The 22973-nt window shown below is 42.0% G+C and overlaps 2 protein-coding genes across 3 annotated transcripts in view; both read left to right on the top strand.

Annotated features, from left to right (window-relative positions):
* The window catches only part of peak1 (pseudopodium-enriched atypical kinase 1), a 263257-nt gene extending 249823 nt beyond the window's left edge, over positions 1-13434 (top strand). For both annotated transcript variants that reach the window (XM_029668784.2, XM_029668785.2), the window contains one exon: positions 8272-13434. In XM_029668784.2, the coding sequence (XP_029524644.2) occupies positions 8272-9609 (1338 nt within the window). In that variant the 3' untranslated portion in view covers positions 9610-13434. The remainder of the gene's footprint in view (positions 1-8271) is intronic.
* Positions 13435-21033: 7599 nt separating this feature from the next.
* Positions 21034-22973, top strand: part of syt12 (synaptotagmin XII) — a 33259-nt gene continuing 31319 nt past the window's right edge. Inside the window, exon 1 of the mRNA XM_029668788.2 lies at positions 21034-21594. The gene's annotated coding sequence lies outside the window, so the exon portion shown is untranslated. The remainder of the gene's footprint in view (positions 21595-22973) is intronic.

The following is a 22973-nucleotide window of genomic DNA, read 5'->3' on the forward strand; positions in this document are numbered from 1 at the left end:
ATGACTTTAAAACACTTACAGAGTTTAATGGCTGTGATTGGAGAACACGGAGGATGGATCAACAGCATTGTAGTTACTCCACAATTACTGACCTGAAATGACAGAGTGAAAAGAAGGAAGTCTGCACAGGATAAAAATATGACAAAACGTGCATGATGTTTACGATAAGGCACCACAGTAATACTGCCAGTATGAGAATACTTTCTGAAGGCTCGTAGCGGCTGCATTATTTACGTGGCAGAAAAACACTCAGCGCTCCACAAAGCACTTCAAAGCCTTCTCTCCACGTTAAGGGCCAGGCTCAGGAGAAGGAGTGGTTTTCCCGGGCGATTTCCCCGAGAAATAAGACAAACAAGAGCATCCACATGCAGTCATAATAGCCTAGCGACCCAATTAAAAAAGTTTCCACCCTCCATAATATCAATGTGCCCCAGTTGTGTGCAGGAAGATAGCGCTCTCTGCTCCCTCAACGCATCAACAAAATAGATCTGTTTATGCATTTGAGTCATGACTATTTAACAGTGTGTTTATTATTCGCAGTCAGTCAGCTTTTCACAGATTTGCAGGAGCGCGTCATGTCTCCAAGGTTTTTGGAAAGCAATTTCTATTTCAAGGTTAGGCTTCTGATAGCTCTATACTTGATACCAATTCAATGCATTTCAATTGAACTTCCTTTGGGAAAAATCACTCAGTTCCATTCAAGTCCATTTTTTGAATTAATTCAACTAGGCAAATCAAATTCAAATTGAATGTCAATGCAGTATACATTTATGATAATACATTGATACCAACCCTGGTTTGTTATTTAGCCTTATTCTCGCAGAGAAGTGTACCACGGACAGTGTGACTAGTTCTAGCATTGAATCACTTCACAGTTCAAACAACCTTGTGGGTGCCAAGAAACTGTCACACTGACTCTCATCGTCTCATAAGAAAAGTGATGAGGAAAGTAAGGAAATAAAGGAAATAAAGCTCTAGGCTATATAGAACTGTCAGGATCACTCATACCTATTATTTTCAGTTCAAAGGAAGGACAACGAATGCCTATTACCATTTAGATGAAGTTGTTGTATGTCCATTCTGTTTTAGTTTAGTCATCAGTGTGCACTTCTAGATTTGTTGTCCTGTTTCCCAAGTAGGCAAACTTTCAGACGAACTTTGATTTGCCCAAAATAGCCACAACATTAATTTGTTATTGTAATAACCATCCAGTAACAGCTCACCAATATGAAATACAACTATTGTACAACTATAGTACAACTGAAAGCCCAAGGGTTATGCTGTCCTGTATTTCTCCCTGTTTAGACCATTGCATGGCAAATGGTCCAGAAACAAAAGACAATGCCCAAGGACTAGTCAGGCCTTCCCCCTCTGAGCAGCCAAAATGTATCTCTGTTACAGTATCTAGAGGACTGACTGATAGATACCAACCAAGGATACTATATAATTATACTTTCTAAAAACTTGTTCACTGAGAATAACTCTGATGCTGTCTATATGGATGTATGATCTCTGTGGTAACTGTTCTCTGATGGTAACTGATGCTGTCTATATGGATGGATGATCTCTGTGGTAACTGTTCTCTGAGGATAACTCTGATGCTGTCTATATGGATGTATGATCTCTGTGGTAACTGTTCACTAGGGATAACTCTGATGCTGTTTATATGGATGTATGATCTCTGTGGTAACTGTTCTCTGATGGTAACTGATGCTGTCTATATGGATGGATGATCTCTGTGGTAACTGTTCTCCGAGGATAACGGATGCTGTCTATGTGGATGTATGATCTCTGTGGTAACTGTTCACTAGGGATAACTCTGATGCTGTCTATATGGATGTATAATCTCTGTGGTAACTGTTCTCTGATGGTAACTGATGCTGTCTATATGGATGGATGATCTCTGTGGTAACTGTTATCTGAGGATAACTCTGATGCTGTCTATATGTATGTATGATCTCTGTGGTAACTGTTCACTATGGATAACTGATGCTGTCTATATGGATGTATGATCTCTGTGGTAACTGTTCACTAGGGATAACTCTGATGCTGTCTATATGGATGTATGATCTCTGCGGTAACTGTTATCTGAGGATAACTCTGATGCTGTCTATATGGATGTATGATCTCTGTGGTAACTGTTATCTGAGGATAACTCTGATGCTGTCTATATGGATGGATGATCTCTGTGGTAACTGTTCACTAGGGATAACTCTGATGCTGTCTATATGGATGTATGATCTCTGTGGTAACTGTTCTCTGATGGTAACTGATGATGTCTATATGGATGGATGATCTCTGTGGTAACTGTTCTCCGAGGATAACTGATGCTGTCTATGTGGATGTATGATCTCTGTGGTAACTGTTCACTAGGGATAACTTTGATGCTGTCTATATGGATGTATAATCTCTGTGGTAACTGTTCTCTGATGGTAACTGATGCTGTCTATATAGATGGATGATCTCTGTGGTAACTGTTATCTGAGGATAACTCTGATGCTGTCTATATGGATGGATGATCTCTGTGGTAACTGTTCTCTGAGGATAACTCTGATGATGTCTATATGGATGTATGATCTCTGTGGTAACTGTTCACTAGGGATAACTCTGATGCTGTCTATATGGATGTATGATCTCTGTGGTAACTGTTCACTAGGGATAACTCTGATGCTGTCTATATGGATGTATGATCTCTGTGGTAACTGTTCTCTGAGGATAACTCTGATGCTGTCTATATGGATGTATGATCTCTGTGGTAACTGTTCACTAGGGATAACTCTGATGCTGTCTATATGGATGTATGATCTCTGTGGTAACTGTTCACTGAGGATAACTCTGATGCTGTCTATATGGATGTATGATCTCTGTGGTAACTGTTCTCTGAGGATAACTCTGATGCTGTCTATATGTATGTATGATCTCTGTGGTAACTGTTATCTAGGGATAACTCTGATGCTGTCTATATGGATGTATGATCTCTGTGGTAACTGTTATCTGAGGATAACTCTGATGCTGTCTATATGGATGTATGATCTCTGTGGTAACTGTTCACTAGGGATAACTATGATGCTGTCTATATGAATGTATGATATATGTGGTAACTGTTAGCTGAGGATAGCTCTGATGCTGTCTAAATGGATGTATGATCTCTGTGGTAACTGTTCTCTGAGGATAACTCTGATGCTGTCTATATGAATGTATGATCTCTGTGGTAACTGTTATCTGAGGATAACTCTGATGCTGTCTATATGAATGTATGATCTCTGTGGTAACTGTTCTCTGAGGATAACTCTGATGCTGTCTATATGGATGTATGATCTCTGTGGTAACTGTTATCTGAGGATAACTCTGATGCTGTCTATATGTATGTATGATCTCTGTGGTAACTGTTCACTATGGATAACTCTGATGCTGTCTATATGGATGTATGATCTCTGTGGTAACTTCACTAGGGATAACTCTGATGCTGTCTATATGGATGTATGATCTCTGCGGTAACTGTTATCTGAGGATAACTCTGATGCTGTCTATATGGATGTATGATCTCTGTGGTAACTGTTCACTAGGGATAACTCTGATGCTGTCTAAATGGATGTATGATCTCTGTGGTAACTGTTCTCTGAGGATAACTCTGATGCTGTCTATATGGATGTCTAATCTCTGTGGTAACTGTTCTCTGATGGTAACTGATGCTGTCTATATGGATGGATGATCTCTGTGGTAACTGTTGTCTGAGGATAACTCTGATGCTGTCTATATGGATGTATGATCTCTGGTAACTGTTATCCAAGGATAACTCTGATGCTGTCTATATGGATGTATGATCTCTGTGGTAACTGTTCTCTGAGGATAACTCTGATGCTGTCTATATGAATGTATGATCTCTGTGGTAACTGTTATCTGAGGATAACTCTGATGCTGTCTATATGAATGTATGATCTCTGTGGTAACTGTTATCTGAGGATAACTCTGATGCTGTCTATATGGATGTATGATCTCTGTGGTAACTGTTCTCTGAGGATAACTCTGATGCTGTCTATATGAATGTATGATCTCTGTGGTAACTGTTATCTGAGGATAACTCTGATGCTGTCTATATGGATGTATGATCTCTGTGGTAACTGTTATCTGAGGATAACTCTGATGCTGTCTATATGGATGTATGATCTCTGTGGTAACTGTTATCTGAGGATAACTCTGATGCTGTCTATATGGATGTATGATCTCTGTGGTAACTGTTATCTGAGGATAACTCTGATGCTGTCTATATGAATGTATGATATCTGTGGTAACTGTTATCTGAGGATAACTCTGATGCTGTCTATATGGATGTATGATCTATGTGGTAACTGTTATCTGAGGATAACTCTGATGTCTATATGGATGTATGATCTCTGTGGTAACTGTTATCTGAGGATAACTGATGCTGTCTATATGGATGTATGGATGGATGTATGATCTCTGTGGTAACTGTTCACTAGGGATAACTCTGATGCTGTCTGTCTATATGGATGTATGATCTCTGTAGTTACTGTTCTCTGAGGATAACTCTGATGTTATCTATATGGATGGATGATCTCTGTAGTTACTGTTCACTGAGGATAACTCTGATGATATCTATATGGATGTATAATCTCTGTGGTAACTGTTCACTGAGGATAACTGATGATATCTATATGGATGTATGATCTCTGCTAACTTGAATCTGGACAGGGTGAACTCTAAATTTCTCTGAGGTTTTATTGTCCTCAGGATTTCTGTTGTATTTGCATTGGTCTAATCCCACACACAAGCTCTTAAATGATGTGGCCCTCTGTTGAGATAGGTCCTGGGAGTGTTTAGGTTACTTTAAACTTGGCATCGTTTGATTGGTGAATGGTGGTTGGTTTTGGGTTGAGAGGTTACAGTTTCAGATGTTATAATTGGGATGAAATGCTTTTTTCTCTCTATTATTCTGTGTCCAGTTAATGGAGGAAGGTTGTATGATCAATTCTCATTTCCTAGAGGCCTCTGGCCTAGTAGGGATCTCTTTGGTCATGCTTTGAGTTCCAAGTTAACCTTACGATCAATATGCCTAGAATTATGCTTTGTTAATGTCAGTATTGCCTTGTTTAAGAGTATTCCTTTTATATGAATCCATTCATTTGACAAAGTAATTAAATACACTTGTATGTAGAATTCCATTCTCAGACGTTGCCTATTACTGTAACTCTGTAGTGGTGTAGTGGCCGCTGTAGTGATCTTGCATGTTACTAAGTCCTCTTTCTGGAGTCAGATCAACCTTTTAATAGGCTAATTGCTTTGTCTTATTACTAGCCGCATGTGAGGCATTTATAATATCATATATACATGTCAAATGAATGATTGTCTCAGTCAGAGAATGTGGCCTGTTGGAGATTGGCTGCTCCCTGTGTTCTGGGTGCTTTGATCAAAGTCGGGAGAATGAGAGCGACAGTGAGCTGCACATGGTGTCACTGGGGGTTATGAGAAGAGAAGCGCTCCCACCATTGCCTGTGACAGCGGGTACTCTCCTCTGCCAGCTTTGCACAAGATGATGACATGAACAATGATGCACATCTGAAGAAAGGGATGAGACATAGAGAATCTCTCTCTCTAGCTTGCTCTCTCTTTCTCTGGACCTTCCCTGTGGATTTCGAGAGAGAGCAAAACATTTTTTGACTGAAGTTTTGCTCTCTCTCGAAACCCTCTGTTTTTCACAATCTGACAGTGCTCTATCAGGGCTTCTTCAAAGAAACAATCATATGGGGCGGCAGGGTAGCCTAGTGGTTAGAGCGTTGGACTAGTAACCGAAAGGTTGCAAGTTCAAATCCCCGAGCTGACAAGGTACAAATCTGTCGTTCTGCCCCTGAACAGGCAGTTAACCCACTGTTCCTAGGCCACCATTGAAAATAAATATTTGTTCTTAACTGACTTGCCTAGTAAAATAAAGGTTAAAAAAATATATATATATGTTGATCGTGGACCCTTAGAGGAAATTCTATTTCTTGCAAAGTTTTGTAATGCTCTGGTTTTGGATTTGGTTCATGCATATTGGATGAGGTGTGTGACGCCTCTGTACTTTAGTCTAGTGCATTCACAAAAGTCCTAAGCCATTGCAGCATCTATAGCATAAAAATACATCAAAATACAAAAACCCTGAAGCTCAAGGCAAAACAAAAGAATGAATCTAGAGGTCGAAAGAAACGCACATCTGTTTAGGTGAGGTGCTGGCTAGCGGAGTAGAACACTGACAAAGAAAAGGAGAGTCTCACACTCTAGGAGCTCAGATGCAATAATGTTATAGCCTAATATCCAATGTTTCAACAGACAAGCTGTCTTCGTCAGGGTATAATGACAAACACTGCAGTTCACTAGTTTATATAGTGTCAATGGACACACACACAGGTGTCTGTAATCATGGCTGGCTGTGGCCTGATAGCATTGGTTAATTCTCAGATATAAAAATAACGTACCAAAAACATGGATGGATAGCATAGTTTTATAGATACAATTTAGCAACATAAGCCTACAAACATTTACAATAGCAAAATCACAATTGCAAGAATGGCTTCAGATCAAAGTCTACGTTGAGAGCGATAGAAGCAAGGGTCTTTAAATGAAAGATCCAGGCAGCCTCTCGTTTTAACAATAAATTGTCGAGGTCACCCCCTCTCCTAGGGAGGGTGACATGTTCGATGCCGATATAACGTAGGGACGAAATCGAGTGGTTTTACTTCCAAGAAGTGTGCCGCAACTGGATAAGTCTCGTTTTTTCACCAAATGGTGCTACGATGCTCCGAGACTCGTACTTTTAATTCGCACTTTGTTTTTACCCACATCATTTTTTACCACAAGGACAAGTTATAGAAAAACGTAGCCTCTTGGAATGATCTTGTTTGAACCACGTAGTCTATTGTTTGAATAACTTAGTATCTCTTTCAAATGACTGAATTGTTCTTTGTCTAATTATGCCTCATTTGTTATGCAGCTTGTCAGACCGCGATGCCTGCAGCCATCCGTTGATATGACAGTTCTTTGACAGCCTAAAACAGTGCTGCTTTTTAATGCCCGAGTGTATAAGTAGGCAAGTGTGGAGCGAGGAGCAGAGCATATTTTCACCTCCAATTTTGCTCTGGTAATGCTCAGCCACAAGCTCTGGGCATGCTCTGCCTGGCATTTATCATTTCCTTTATCACTATTATTTTAACTAGGCCTATTCAGTTGTCATTATTTAGCCTACCCCACCCACAGTAGCCCATATATAGTTTATATTCTACTTTCTACGATACATGGAGGTTTTAGATAGGCAATACATAGGCTACTGTAAAATATATATTGTTTTTTCTTGGAATAGAAACACCATAATATAAATACATTTAATGAAGCTAAAATATCTCAAATAAATCCTAAATAATAAAGGCCAGTAATCAGCTTCTGTTCATTAATTAAAGGGAATAAATTATATCAAGCTGCAGCGATCAAATGATTTGCGCACAGCAAACACCAACAGGCTTCACATGTGTATTGAGCGTGGGAAATGCTCGCTACAAATGAAATATTATACTTATTATAAATTCTTGTTAATCTAACAGCACTGTCCAATTTACAGTAGATATTACAGTGAAAGAATACCATGCTATTGTTTGAGGAGAGTGCACAGTTATGAACTTGAAAATGTATTAATAAACCATTTGGGCAGTCTTGATACAACATTTTGAACAGATAAGCAATGGTTCATTGGATCAGTCTAAATACACTGCTCCCATCTAGTGGCCAAAATCTGAATTGCGCCTAGGCTAGAATAATACATTATGGCCTTTCTCTTGCATTTCAAAAATTATGGTATTATATTTTACCATATCTAATGTGTTATATTCTCCTACATTAATTTAACATTTCCACAAACTTTAGTGTTTCCTTTCAAATGGTATCGAGAATATGCATATCCTTGCTTCAGGTACTGAGCTACAGGCAGTTAGATTTGGGTATGTCATTTTATAGGGGGTGTATCCTTATGTCAGGGGTGTGAAGACATACACAATTTATATGATTTTTCTTTCATTTTGAAAATGCGGAGTAGGTTGTTTAGATTGTGCAGATCGATGGGGGGGAATTGAATATAATCCCCTTTTTAGATTAAATTAAAAGGCAGAAAATGTGAAGACTGTGCAAGGGGTGTGTAAACTTTCTCTAGCGACTGTACATATCTTAGTAGTGGAAATTGTTGTAGATGTTGACTGTCTTTTTCTCTGTCCCTCTCCCTTTCTCCAGATCTGTCGGTGTAATGTGAAGGAGAACCAGCAGCAGTTTTTCCACAGCCTGGCGGTGAGACAGAGCCTTGCACTCCACTTCAACATCCAGCAGGACTGTGGCCACTTCCTGGCCGACGTCCCCCCCCGCCTGCTGCCCTGGGAGGAGGAGGAGGAGGAGGAGGAAGAGGAAGACAATGAGAAAGGGCAGAAAGAGACTAAGGATAAGGAGTCAAGAAGGAAGAAGGAGACTGTCGAAACAACGAATGCCATGCAGAACAGGCATGCCGAGGATGCCCAGATCCCAGGCCACCACATGGGCACCACCGGCCGTCTGCGCAGCCGAGTGGTGGTGATCACCCGTGAGGTGCCCTTCCAGACCGTTGCTGACTTCGTCAGGGAGGGCGTAGTCCGGCACGCCCGCAACCCAGACCTGTACGAACGCCAGGTGTGCCTGCTGCTTTTACAGCTGTGCTCAGGCCTGGAGCACATGAAGCCCTACCACGTGACCCACTGTGATCTGCGTCTGGAAAACCTGCTGTTGGTGCACTGCCACCCGGGAAACCCCTGGAACTTGGATCTGCTCGAGCCCAACAATAACAGCAGCAACAGTGCCACCTCCGGGGCAGGTGCTGCCAACACAGCCACCAACGCCACCTGCCCTGCCCGCCTCATCATAAGCAACTTCTCCCAGGCCAAGCAGAAGAGCCCCCTGGTGGTGGACCCCAGCGCGCTGTGCAACCAGTCGCGACTGGCGCCCGAGATCGTCACAGCGACGCAGTATCGCAAGTGCGACGAGTTCCAGACAGGCATCCTCATCTACGAGATGCTGCACCGGCCCAACCCCTTCGAGGAGACACCCGAGCTGAAGGAGAGGGAGTACACCTGGGCTGACCTGCCGCCACTCCCGGCCCGCTCCCTCTACTCCCAGGGCCTGCAGCAGTTGGCCAGCCTCCTGCTCACCGTCAACCCCTCGGAAAGGATCCAGATGGCCGAGGCCAGGGCCTGCCTGCAGTGTCTGCTCTGGGGGCCCCGTGAGGACCTCTTCCAGGCTCTCAGCTACACCAGTGGCCAGACATCAGGCACCAACTCCAGCCAGCACGAGACCACCCTCCAGAACTGGCTGGACCTGAAGAGGACGCTGATGATGATCAAGTTCGCAGAGCGTTCGCTGGACACGGGCTGTGGCGTGAGCCTGGAGGATTGGCTGTGCTGCAAGTACTTGGCCTTCGCGACCACAGACACGCTCAGCCGAGTGGTGCGCATCCTCCAGCAGCAACACTCACAGTCCCAGCATCTGACCCAGTCTCAGCAGCACCTAACCCAATCCCAACACCTGACCCACTCCCAACCGCTCTGAGCTCCATTACTCACTAGCTTCTCACCGCTCATCCAATTCTCTCTGGACTCGTGTCGTAATGCTAACAGATCTTACCCTCTCGTCTCTGTCCCTTCAACAACGCAACCAAACCATGAGGGGAAAATCTATGGTAAAAAACTGTAATAAATCATTAGCCTTATTGTGGACTATGACATTGTATGCAGTGCTCAGATGTTTCACCAGTGTATCTTTTCTTTTGGTGGGAAAAAGTGTAGGGGGTGGGTGTTATCAAATTAAACCTGCTTCAATGTACGATGAAGTACTCGGATGAGACAAAAAGTGCTTTGATACTACAAACTGGCAAATAGTCCTCGCTTGGTAAAATGTCAATGAGCTTCAATGAACAAGTAGGAAAAAAACATAAACCGTCAAAAAGGATGCTTGAATTGCTCTCAGCTGGAGTTGCCACAGCAACAGGTTATCTCCACATTCAATTCAATGGGCCCCGATCTGAAAATCCAATCTCCTCAGACTTTGGTCTTCTTTCACATTATTAGCCAATTATTGCACAGGTCCTCTTTGCCATGGTTTGTTTTTTCAGTTCACAGTATGTGACAATAATACGGCAGCACTGAGACTGGACATAAGCCTAGTGATAGTGACCACATAGCCCAGCCAATCTCTGCTGGCTCCAGTTGCTCTGACATCCCCTTGTTGTCTGTGTGTTTGTGTAGCCACCTCTCAAAACCGTCTCAAAGACATGAGTCCCATAGGGAATTCCGAGGGATTTAGCCTTCAGATCAGAGCTATCCTAACTAGAGCTGTCTGTCACCTTGAACTAAGACGTTTGAATAATGCAGTTGAGTTTAGCTTTGAATGGATGTCAAGATAGAATGTCAATGTGCATAGTGTAGGGGTCATGCTTGCCCTAATGCTTCAGCTCAGTCCTAGTCTAACCATCTCCAATAATCTTCTCAGCGCTCGCCCACTCCCTTTCACTGTCAACCATTACTGAGGGGGGAGAAAGGGAGGGTTGAGGCTCCAAGGACGATTGATTAAGAATGAAGAATACAGGCTCCTCAGTTGCCCAAGGACGACAGACACCCAGCCCAAATTTAGCATTACATCTTCTCCTCTACCATAAACTAAACCACCCAATAAGGAGGAAAAAGCTCCTTATTCTTAGGTACATCGTTGGAATTATTTTTCAACCACCAAGTGTGTTATGCAAACCGAGAATCGCCAAAGTTCTGCCCCGCAGTCTCCATTTTGACAATTGTGAGAAATACATTGAGGCGACAAGATTTTAGATGTTCATATAAGAGGCGTCTGTTTCAGTTCATCAAGGTGAATGCATTGTAACACAGTCATTTGAAGTGCCCTTACCACTGCTTAAATACAGTACATGATTCTGCAATCAATCCAGGCTGCCATGTTGCTTCGTAGTATCATTGATGAGAAGTTAGACAATAGTCGGACATGAAAGCACTCCCAATGTAATTTGCTCGTTTTTAAGCAAAGCCAGAACTTCGAATACTAGGAAGTCTGTTTTAGTTGTGTGTTTCGTGGACAAACACTATTTTTCCTTTGGATATGTGCAATTCATGTCAAATGTTATTATGAACTATGAAAATGACTGTACTTAAACATGTACGTAGCCTACTTTTATCACTTTTCAGTTATTCTCGCTTCCATTATTATTTCTGGCACATAACTGGCAATGACGTTTAGCTGAAAAGCCAGGATTTAGTCTCAAACCCTGATGTGGAACTTGTTGTGGTGAGCTCAGACAACATTATTGCAGCGCGTAGAGGGACTTTGATGTTTCAGGGGCTGCTTGTTGGATTTTCATTGTTTTTGTATTTGTTTCTAGTCTTTAATTATACTTTTATTTGTTAATATAAGATGCTTGTGTGTTTGTAATTGACTGCTTCTGTCCTGGGTGATATGATCAATGTTTTGCACATTCAGTAGAACTCAAGCGTTCCTAAAGCGCCGGAATGGAAATGTAGAAGCAAAACGGAGTGACAGGTCGTAATAAAAAGCAGTTCTAGCCTGGTAACACTGCTCAGTCTGGATTAACCAGGCTAGTTCCAGCCCTCGTGGAATGAAACACGCTGTGTTTTGCTCAGCAGCAGCACATGGAATGTAAGGAGTCTCTCTGGACTGGAGTGAAGCTTCGGTTGGAACTGAAAGGATCCCATGAACCTGGACTTATTATTCCCAATAGACTGTGTTAGCCACTCAGCCTCCGTTTTGGGGCATTTCACTAGTTAACCACTATACATGACAAGCATTCCCGAGCAATAGAGAATGGCCACTGCCTTAAACCCCTGCTTCCTGCACATCTAACCACACCACCCAACCACTGAGATTCATATGCCTATTGTCCCATCACTATATATCCGTTTTATGGGCTGCCATGGGAACTCACTACAACTGTTGCAGATACATATCCATCCCTCTGCCTCATCAGCATTGGTGATGCCACTGCACACAGTCAGCTTGTGGTCCATTATAGCCAAATGAATGAGCGTTTGGCTTTATGGCCTGTGTCTGTCTGCCTGGAATCAATGCAACTGAAATACATGGCTTACGTTGGCTTTGCTTCTATCAGTTAGGGGGCTTACTGAAGACAATAGAGACCTTTTGTGTGCTTTTGTGGTTGAACAATGTGAGAGATTTCGGCAGATCCCACATACTTTGGACTCACAGGTTGACGTCTCTAGCAGTGCTAGTTCGACACAGCGGATCCCTATAATAAAGGATTGTAATAATGTCAAATTAGAGTTGATAGCTTGACACAAATACCCAGCAGAGTACCCTGATATTTTTTATTCTGTAACTCTCTAGATTTATATATCCACAATAGGAGTGTGCAATGGCCTCCGGCATAGCAGATCTAATGGGGTTTACTACACACATTGCAGAACAGATTTCCAAACATAACAGGTGTATGAGTCTGAAACACATATATTTGGGATTCCTCTTGTGATGTTTCGTCGTCCTGTGCATGTCCATGCAGGTTTGGTTTCTCTTACTAAAGTATGGAACTGTTTTACTTATTCACCTCTACTCGTCTAACAGCATCCTGTGAGAAGATGGCCAAACTCTGCCGTGGTTTCCCTTCTATATCCAAATGAATAACATGACATAGCAGCCAGACACTCACTACCTTGGGTCAGTGGCGGAGAACTACTGGGAACTACTGTGAGGAAGGGATCCTGTGTATTTAGATATAGGGTCAGATGTGATGTCAAGGACATCGAATGGTGACTTCAGGTCAAAGAGTCCAGGCCGCTGAGGAATGCATGTGGACTGCACTGGTGGCTGTCCTTGTATCTAGAGAGTCAACATTTATATTATCTAATGTAATCTATAATCTACACTATTTACAGAATTTACAGTGCACCACTATCGGTCTGTCACGACAGACAAGATACCATCAGCTTGACTTTTTTGTCTCATTTGTTTTGGGAGAAAACTGGTGAATTGTTTTTTTCTGTCCAGAAGAATGTTGTTATAAAACTATAGTGTTCTCACCTTTTGGAAAAAGAGTGTTTGCATACAGATTCATGTACAGTATTTTTCCCTCTTGTAAATGATCGAGTTAAACTACTTTAACAGCCAGTTGAGAGGAGGGTTTTTGAATGAATAACAAACACCATTAAAAACGCATTGTTCATGGATAGTGTTGCCAACAGTGAGTTCGCAGTTTTTTATCATTGCATTTTAATCGCCACTGAACATAAAAAGTAAACTCTCTTGGCTTTCTATATATGTGTATATCTCTTGGCCAATTGCCATTTTATTGTTGATCAAGTAACCGACAGTAACACAACAATAAATGTATGTTTTTATATACATTGTGTGTGAGACCCCATTATTGCCGATCTGTGTCAGCCGCTTGCATGTCCCTCTTGTGGTGATGAAGTGTAAGAACCGACTAATACAAGGGCTGCATCCCGATAGTCTAGTTGGCTTCCTTATGAGGTAGGATCCTCCCCTTGACTCCTTTCCACTTATTTGCGCTGCCGTAACAAAAGCAAGACTGGAGAAAGGTAATACCTTGTAGTTAACCACTATGTTGCTTCCACGTCGTCTGTGCTTTCAGATTATCCGGGCAAATGAAGGAGACGACACACTGGGGAGAAGCCACTCTAGACTATTGAGCAACTGTGGTTTTGTCAGTTCATCTGTGTGAGTTGAACACTTGTTCATTGTCAGTCTCATATAAGTGAAAGGTATGTACAGAGCTTAAAAGACACTTGTGGCATCTGGATATGTTGGGCATCATGATAGAAACATCAGAAATTGGGGAGAACCCAACAACAGAATGGTGTGGGCGTATACCGGTCATTACAAATATTAATGTGAGTAGATCGCTGATTGGCCAGCTCCATCCTCCTCAGGAGGATGACATCATCCTTTATGAGGAAATAGCAAGATTTTGTGAAAACGTTGGTTTGAGATTAACGTTTGAGGTGGGTTTTTTTAAGTGTTTTTTTCTTTCTCCAATTGATGCTTTGGCCAGAAATACCAATATATGAGTCGACAACATTATTTGGGTATGAGTTAAGAGAATAGGAACTTTTAAAAGTGCTTTTTCACTGGACAGTTTAACATTTTATTTTAAAGTACAATATACAGTACAGTACAGTACTAGATATCAATATTTACTCAGCATTGACCACAAGGTGGAGACATTTGAAAACGTTCCAGAAATATGACAACGGAGCCTATGGGGCAACGGCATGTTCCTGTAGCTTCAAATCCACTGCCATTGTAACAAAAAAATGACTGTTGGAGATTGATGCGTTGTCAGTGCAGGAAGCTGGTTGATGGACAAACATTATTATGATGCAACAGTCCATACAGTCTCTAGCACACTGTCGTGTCATAATAACGCTTGTCTGTGGGCCTGCCTGTCTGTCTCTGTTTATCCGTCTGTTTATCTGTCAGTCTTTCTGCATCTTAACACAAGTCCCTCAGAAATGAAATGTATGATTATAGACTCTTGATCTGCTCGAGACAAAATCTAATGGAGGACAATGAAGTGTTGCATATACAGTGGGGCAAAAAAGTCCTGGAGTGGCCTAGCCAGTCTCCAGATCTCAACCCCATAGAAAATCTTTGGAGGGAGTTGAAAGTCCGTGTTGCCCAGCAACAGCCCCAAAACATCACTGCTCTAGAGGAGATCTGCATGGAGGAATGGGCCGAAATACCAGCAACAGTGTGTGGAAACCTTGTGAAGACTTACAGAAAACATTTGACCTCTGTCATTGCCAACAAAGGGTATATAAAAAAGTATTTAGATAAACTTTTGTTATTGACCAAATACTTATTTTCCACCATAATTTGCAAATAAATTCATAAAAAATCCTACAATGTGATTTTCTGGATTTTTTTTCCTTCTCATTTTGTCTGTCATAGTTGAAGTGTACCTATGATGAAAATTACAGGCCTCATCTTTTTAAGTGGGAGAACTTGCACAATTGGTGGCTGACTAAATACTTTTTTGCCCCACTGCATAACCCAGTTACAATTGTGTGTGGTGACTGTTGTTTCTGGGTTTCATAGTGCCAGCTCAGTGTTATCATGGAGGTTATTGCTCAGTTGCATAACCGTCCGTTGTGTAATTGCAAGGCAGAGAATCAATAAAATATGAGAGGGAAGTGAACCGTGTGAGCTGCACCTCTCCCCCAGAGTCTATTCTCCAGATAGCCTACAAACCTCTATCTACTGCTTGACGAGAAGTGACTAAGAACTATGAATTCACAAAAGCGGTGATATCATTTACTTGTAAAAAATAATCATTGGGAGGTGAATAAATTCCCAGCAGGGTTACATAGGAGTTGAAAGTGCAAACATTTTTTGTTGAGAGACAAGTGAATTTGACCTGACTTCATGTTTTAGTTGTGGATAAGCTTTCCATTCATTCATGATGTCGAAGCCCATTATTTCAATATTCTCATGGCTTTTATTCGGAACACTTTGTTGTACAGTTCTGTTCAGACCTCAGGGGCCCTATCAAGCGTCTCAGAGTAGGAGTGCTGATCTAAGATCAGGTCCCACACTGTCCAATAAATCTTATTCATTGTGATCTAAAAGGCTAAACTGTTCCTAAATCGGCACTCGTACTCAGACACACTTGATACAGCCCCTGACTGTTATTTTTTAATAAATGATTTAGTACTGTAATAAGTAACAACAAGTGAGTCTGCTGTTTGCAGATGATTAGGCAGTAGTAACTGGAAAACCCTCCTCTGAAACGGAGCCTTCAACGTAAACCTCTGAGGAGCAAACCAAGCATACCATGGAACATAGGGCAAATCTTCGTATGGAGAAGGGGTGTTAAACTGTGTACAGTATCTATATTCAGTCAGCTTTACCATCAGCGGATAAAAGGAAGACTCGCTCACAGAATAAGAGCCAAAATTAAGTTACACCACACTAGCCTTGCACACAGTTGAGCTCTCGACCTGTCCCTGGGCAGCTTAAATACACTACAGAAACAGGAGATAGGCTCCTGCCTTTATGGGCCATTCTGGCTCGGAAAAGGTTTACTTCTACAATGTAGGAAACAGTCCAATTTTTTTTTAAACAACCTTGAATGAGTAGTTCTCTCAAAACTTTTGACTTTACAGTACCAGTCAAAAGTTTGGACACACCTACTCATTCAAGGGTTTGTCTTTATTTTTTACTATTTTCTACATTGTAGAATAATAGTGTAAACATCAAAAGTATGAAATAACGCATATGGAATCATGTAGTAACCAAAAAAGTCTTAAACAAATCAAAATATATTATATATTCTTTAAAGTAGCCACCCTTTGCCTTTGACAACTTTGCACACTCTTGGCATTCTCTCAACCAGCTTTACCTGGAATGATTTTCCAACAGTCTTGAAGGAGTTTCCAGACATGCTGAGCACTTGTTGGCTGCTTTTCCTTCACTCTGCGGTCCAACCCATCCCAAACTATCTCAGTTGGGTTGAGGTGGGGTGATTGTGGAGGCTAGGTCATCTGATGCAGCTCCCATCACTCTCCTTCTTGGTCAAATTGCCCTTGCACAGCCTGGAGGTGTGTTGGGTCATTTTCCTGTTGAAAAACAAATGATAGTCCCACTAAGCGCAAACCAGATGGGATGGTGTATCGCTGCAGAACGCTGTGGAAGCCATGCTGGTTAAGTGTGCTTTGAATTCTAAATAAATCACAGACAGTGTCACTAGCCAAGCCCCCCCCCCCACACACACCATCACACCTCCATGCTTCAGATCATCCGTTCACCTACTCTGCATCTCACAAACACAGCGGTTGAAAAAAAAATTCTCAAATTTGGACTCATCAGACAAAATAACAGATTTCCACTGGTCTAGTGTCCATTGCTCGTGTTTCTTGGCCCAAGCAAGTTGTCTTCTTCTTATTGGTGTCCTTTGTAGTTTCTTTGCAGAAATTCAACCATGAAGGCCTGATTCACACAGTCTCCTCTGAACAGTTGATATGTGTCTGTTACTTGAACTCTGTAGTATTTATTTGGAATATTTCTGGTAACTCTAATGAACTTATCCTCTGCAGCAGAGATAACTCTGGGTCTTCCTTTCCTGTGGTGGTCCTAATTAGAGCCAGTTTCATCATAGCGCTTGATGGTTTTTGCGAAGTTATTGACATTTTCTGTATTGACTGACCTTTGTCTTAAAGTAATGATGGACTGTCGTTTCTCTTTGCTTATTTGAGCTGTTTTTGCCATAATTTGGACTTGGTATTGTACCAAATAGGGCTATCTTCTGTATACCCCCCTATCTTGTCACAACACAACTGATTGGCTCAAATGCATTAAGAAGGAAAGAAATTCCACAAATTAACTTATAACAAGGCACACCTGTTAATTGAAATGCATTCCAGGTGTGTGCAAAGCTGTCAACAAGGCAAAGGGTGGCTACTTTGAAGAATCTCAAATATTAAACATATTTTGATTTGTTTAACACTTTTTTGGTTGCTACATGATTTCATGTGTTAATTCATAGTTATGTCTTCACTATTATTCTACAATGTAGGAAATAGTAAAACTAAAGAAAAACCCTTGAATGAGTAGGTGTGTCCAAACTTGACTGTTGTGTGTGTGTGTGTGTGTGTGTGTGTGTGTGTATATATACAGTGCCTTGCGAAAGTATTCGGCCCCCTTGAACTTTGCGACCTTTTGCCACATTTCAGGCTTCAAACATAAAGATATAAAACTGTATTTTTTTGTGAAGAATCAACAACAAGTGGGACACAATCATGAAGTGGAACGACATTTATTGGATATTTCAAACTTTTTTAACAAATCAAAAACTGAAAAATTGGGCATGCAAATTTATTCAGCCCCTTTACTTTCAGTGCAGCAAACTCTCTCCAGAGGTTCAGTGAGGATCTCTGAATGATCCAATGTTGACCTAAATGACTAATGTGCCTGTATGGCCTCCCTACAACACCTGGGCATGCTCCTGATGAGGTGGAGGATGGTCTCCTGAGGGATCTCCTCCCAGACCTGGAATAAAGTATCCGCCAACTCCTGGACAGTCTGTGGTGCAACGTGGCGTTTGTGGATGGAGTGAGACATGATGTCCCAGATGTGCTCAATTGGATTCAGGTCTGGGGAACGGGTGGGCCAGTCCATAGCATCAATGCCTTCCTCTTGCAGGAACTGCTGACACACTCCAGCCACATGAGGTCTAGCATTGATTTGCATTAGGAGGAACCCAGGGCAAACCGCAACAGCATATGGTCTCACAAGGGGTCTGAGGATCTCATCTCGGTACCTAATGGCAGTCAGGCTACCTCTGGCGAGCACATGGAGGGCTGTGCGGCCCCCCAAAGAAATGCCACCCCACACCATCATGCTGGAGGATGTTGCAGGCAGCAGAACGTTCTCCACGGCGTCTCCAGACTCTGTCACGTCTGTCACGTGCTCAGTGTGAACCTGCTTTCATCTGTGAAGAGCACAGGGCGCCAGTGGCGAATTTGCCAATCTTGGTGTTCTCTGGCAAATGCCAAATGTTCTGCACGGTGTTGGGCTGTAAGCACAACCCCCACCTGTGGACGTCGGGCCCTCATACCACCCCCATTGAGTCTGTTTCTGACCGTTTGAGCAGACACATGCACATTTATGACCTGCTGGAGGTAATTTTGCAGGGCTCTGGCAGTGCTCCTCCTTGCACAAAGGCGGAGGTAGCGGTCCTGCTGCTGGGTTGTTGCCCTCCAACAGCCTCCACGTCTCCTGATGTACTGGCCTGTCTCCTGGTAGCGCCTCCATGCTCTGGACAGTACGCTGAAAGACACAGCAAACCTTCTTGCCACAGCTCACATTTATGTGCCATCCTGGATGAGCTGCACTACCTGAGCCACTTGTGTGGGTTGTAGACTCTGTCTCATTCTACCACTAGAGTGAAAGCACCGCCAGCATTCAAAAGTGACCAAAACATCAACCAGGAAGCATAGGAACTGAGAAGTGGTCTGTGGTCCCCACCTGCAGAACCACTCCTTTATTGGGGGTGTCTCGCTAATTGCCTATCATTTCCACCTGTTGTCTATTCCATTTGCACAACAGCATGTGAAATGTATTGTCAATCAGTGTTGCTTCCTAAGTGGACAGTTTGATTTCACAGAAGTGTGATTGACTTGGAGTTACATTGTGTTGTTTAAGTGTTCCCTTTATTTTTTTGAGCAGTGTATATATATATATATATATGTGTGTGTGTATATATATGTTTGTGTGTGTGTATATATATATTTATATTTTTGTATATATTTGTATATAATGCATCTTATTTTGGCCTCTGAAATACGTTTCAGTTGTTAACTGGTCCCTGGCACGTAAATTGTCTCAAATTGACAACTTGCTGAAAGGCACACTGGGTAATATATTAATGAGACATGTATTTAAGCCTAGACAGTATTTCACATTGCCAGTCAAATCAAATTCTCTTTTGTGATGTACTCAGCTATTTGTGTTGCAAAGGCAAACTTTATTATTTAAGTTCACTCAACATTGTTTTTCAATTTCAACTCACACCAAGCAAAAGTAATTGGGTTGGTGGAATATGCCATGTCATCTCAACAATTTTCCAATTACAAGTCCAGCCAACTTGGATTTTGAATATGCTACATGGACTTTTTACAAGTTGCACGTTTTCTCACATACTAGATACGATCATCTTACTGCTGTAGCCTTGAGTGGCAAATTCTAGTTTGCTTATCTCATAGCCTACAGGTATACTATAGAATAACTAAACTGGACACCATTTGATGGTTGTTCGGGATATGAGTATATCGGCTGCAATGGTCAATGTAGAGATCACAGGCGATACATGATCTTCTTCATGATTGACAGGTGAAAGGGATAATTGCTACTGTGAAATCAATGTCATAATTTGAAGATGATGTGGGCATACTCGGCTGTGATTTTCAGCCCTTTGTGACACTTCCATCTCTCTTCCCTTATTCAATTAGTTTTATGTGGTTTGTTGGCATGAAGTAGCCTACAACAGGTGCATTTTGGCAAAGCAGTATGAGAGTCTTAGATGAAAGTAGCCTAAGTAGTAAAATTACATACATTGTGCTATACTTGTCATTAGAAACAATGTATTTCATGAAATCAATTGGGTAATTAAATTGCCAGTCTCTCTCTCTCTCTCTACCACCCACCCACAAACGCATACATTAATAGAATCGCCCAATAGTGTGTTGGAATAGGCTATTACAATAGAGCAGTGTTTCCCAACTCTGGTCCTCGAGTACCCCCAACAGCATACATTGTTGTTGTAGAAAAACGTCTGATTCAACTTGCCAATGGCTTGATGATTAGTTGACCAGTGGAATCAGGTGTGTTTTTCCGGGGCCACAACAAAAATATGTACTGTCGCGGTACTCAAGGACTGGAGTTGGGAAATACTGCAGTAGATGATGAGATATACACTGACTGAGTACACCAAACATTAGGAGCACCTTCTGATATTGAGCTTTTTCATTGAACCTTTATTTAACTAGGTACGTCAGTTAAGAACACATTCTTATTTACAATGATGGCCAAACCCTAACCCGGACAACGTTGGGCCAATTGTGTGCCATCCTATTGGACTCAGTTGCACCCACTCCTTTTGCTGTCAGAACAGCCTGAATTTGTCGGGGCATGGACTCTACAATATGTTGAAAGTGTTCAATGGGGATGCTGGCCCATGTTGACTCCAATGCTTCCCACAGTTGTGTCAAGATGGCTGGATACCGTTTGGGTGGTGGAACATTCTTGATACACAGAAACTTCTGAGCGTGAAAAACCTAGCAGTGTTGCAGTTTTTGACACAAACCCGTGCCTGGCACATACCCATTCAAAGGCACTTAAATCTTTTGTCATGCCCATTCACCCTCTTAATGGCACACATACACAATCCATATCCACAGGCTAAAAAATCCTTCTTTAACCTGTCTCCTCCCCTTCATCTACACTGATTGAAGTGGATTTAACAAGTGACATCAATAAGGGATCATAGTTTTCACCTGGATTCACCTGGTCAGTCTATGTCATGGAAAGAGCAGGTGTTCTTAATGTTTTGTACACTCAGTGTATACATGTGTATGGTATCGTGAGCTTCTGAAATGATGTCCGTTGCATAAGAAAATAACGCGGTATCTATATCCTTTGTATTGAGCGCTCCGGTGTATTCTGGTCAAGTGCTGGAAGTTGCATTGCAGGGGTGTGACTAGGCTACCTCTGCAGTCGAGGGGGGAACGTTCTCATAGAAATGCTTCTATAGCGACTGTCTCCTCAGGACCTCGCATCGCATACATCTCGAGTGGGAAGGGCCCCTCGTTGAATGATTTCAATACAATTAGTCGAGCGGATGCGCTGAACAGGGGTGAATCTCCATCACGTTTTCCCCCGGAAAGACAGGCACCTGTGCGTTGCGATGGAGAGCGGCGAGTAAACTGAAGGGAGAGCGGTGGAGTTGTACCCCCCTTCCCCCTTGCACCAAAATAAAACTCCAAGGTAAGACCAACGCTAGTCTTCCATAAAATTAATCTACTTTATTTCATGTTTGTGTGCTCGAATATGCAAACCCTTGTTCTATGAAGCGCCATATGCCGAGTGTATGGAGACACTTTTTTTGTCTCATTATGTCTAACCTCTAGTTCTGCATGGATTGAGTTGTTATTGTCAATAAGAAGAACAATTATATTAATTGTGTAGCATTAAGCCTTTATGAGTAGATCAAATGCAATTCCATTCTCTAAGCAACAATCGCCTTGAAACATTGATTTGCATCGCAGACAGTGACAGCTTCTCCATGAAGCTGGTCCATGCAATGTAAATATAGTAGCATTATGAATAAGTATTATAATGGCGTGGAGTGGGTAACAGCATAATTGGACTGGTCACTAGCAACATATTGTAAATGCTATAGCCCACATAGGCTACTAATCCTTACAAAAGAAGACTGCCGTTTTGAAACTGCATTAAAAGTCCAGTAACTGCTGTCGACTGTGGTCATTTGGTCTCAGTAATTGCATAATAACTTTTAGTGTACTGCACTCCAATTGCAGTTGTAGTTATACTGCACTCGGATTGCAATATGCTTTCGTAAGGGAAAATATATATTAAGTGTTGAGGCCACAAACGAACATTCACATTAAAGCTTATGTTAGTGCCAAAACCCATAGAGGGCGTACTTCTTCCTGACATTGTTTATTTCCTCTACCTGCAACCAGTTTGTACGTAAAACATCCTCCTATCAGGCTTCAAAGGCGTCGTTTTCCTCCTTAATTAACGCGATTAAATGGGGGGGGGGCCCGCCCAAATTCTTTTTAGAAAAATAGTCATACTTAAACTAGGGTGGCTAATGCGTTGTGTACAGCAGCAGGGGTAAACATCAGACTGGTGCAACCTGATTGGCTGAATGCTGTACACAATGTATTAGCCACCCTAGCAAATCAAATCAAAACCAATGTTATTGGTCACATACACATATTTAGCAGATGTTATTGCAGCTGTGACGAAATGCTTGTGTTCCTAGCTCCGACAGTGCAGTAGTATCTAACAATTCACAGTAGTATCTAACCTAGAGGTACATGCTCTGCAGGGCAATTTCTGGTGGTGGAAATTGTTTTATTAAGACTACACATATTTTCCCTGTGTTTTCTTTCTTCTGGAGGCACACCATTAAAGCTAGTTAAGGAAGAATGAAGGATGTTTCATGTACTCGCTGGTCGCGGGTGGTTAGGCGTGTATTGCCGGTTACTCTATTTGCGCCGGGACGCCAAAGACCAGACAACATACTTTGGCAAACCTTGGGGCTGTTTGTGAAAAGTAATCGAGTGACACATCGGAAGCTGTTCTTTCAGAACCACACTCTATGTCAGAGCATGATC

Source organism: Oncorhynchus nerka, linkage group LG9a, assembly GCF_034236695.1.
Source record: "Oncorhynchus nerka isolate Pitt River linkage group LG9a, Oner_Uvic_2.0, whole genome shotgun sequence".
Classification (NCBI taxonomy): Eukaryota; Metazoa; Chordata; class Actinopteri; order Salmoniformes; family Salmonidae; genus Oncorhynchus; species Oncorhynchus nerka.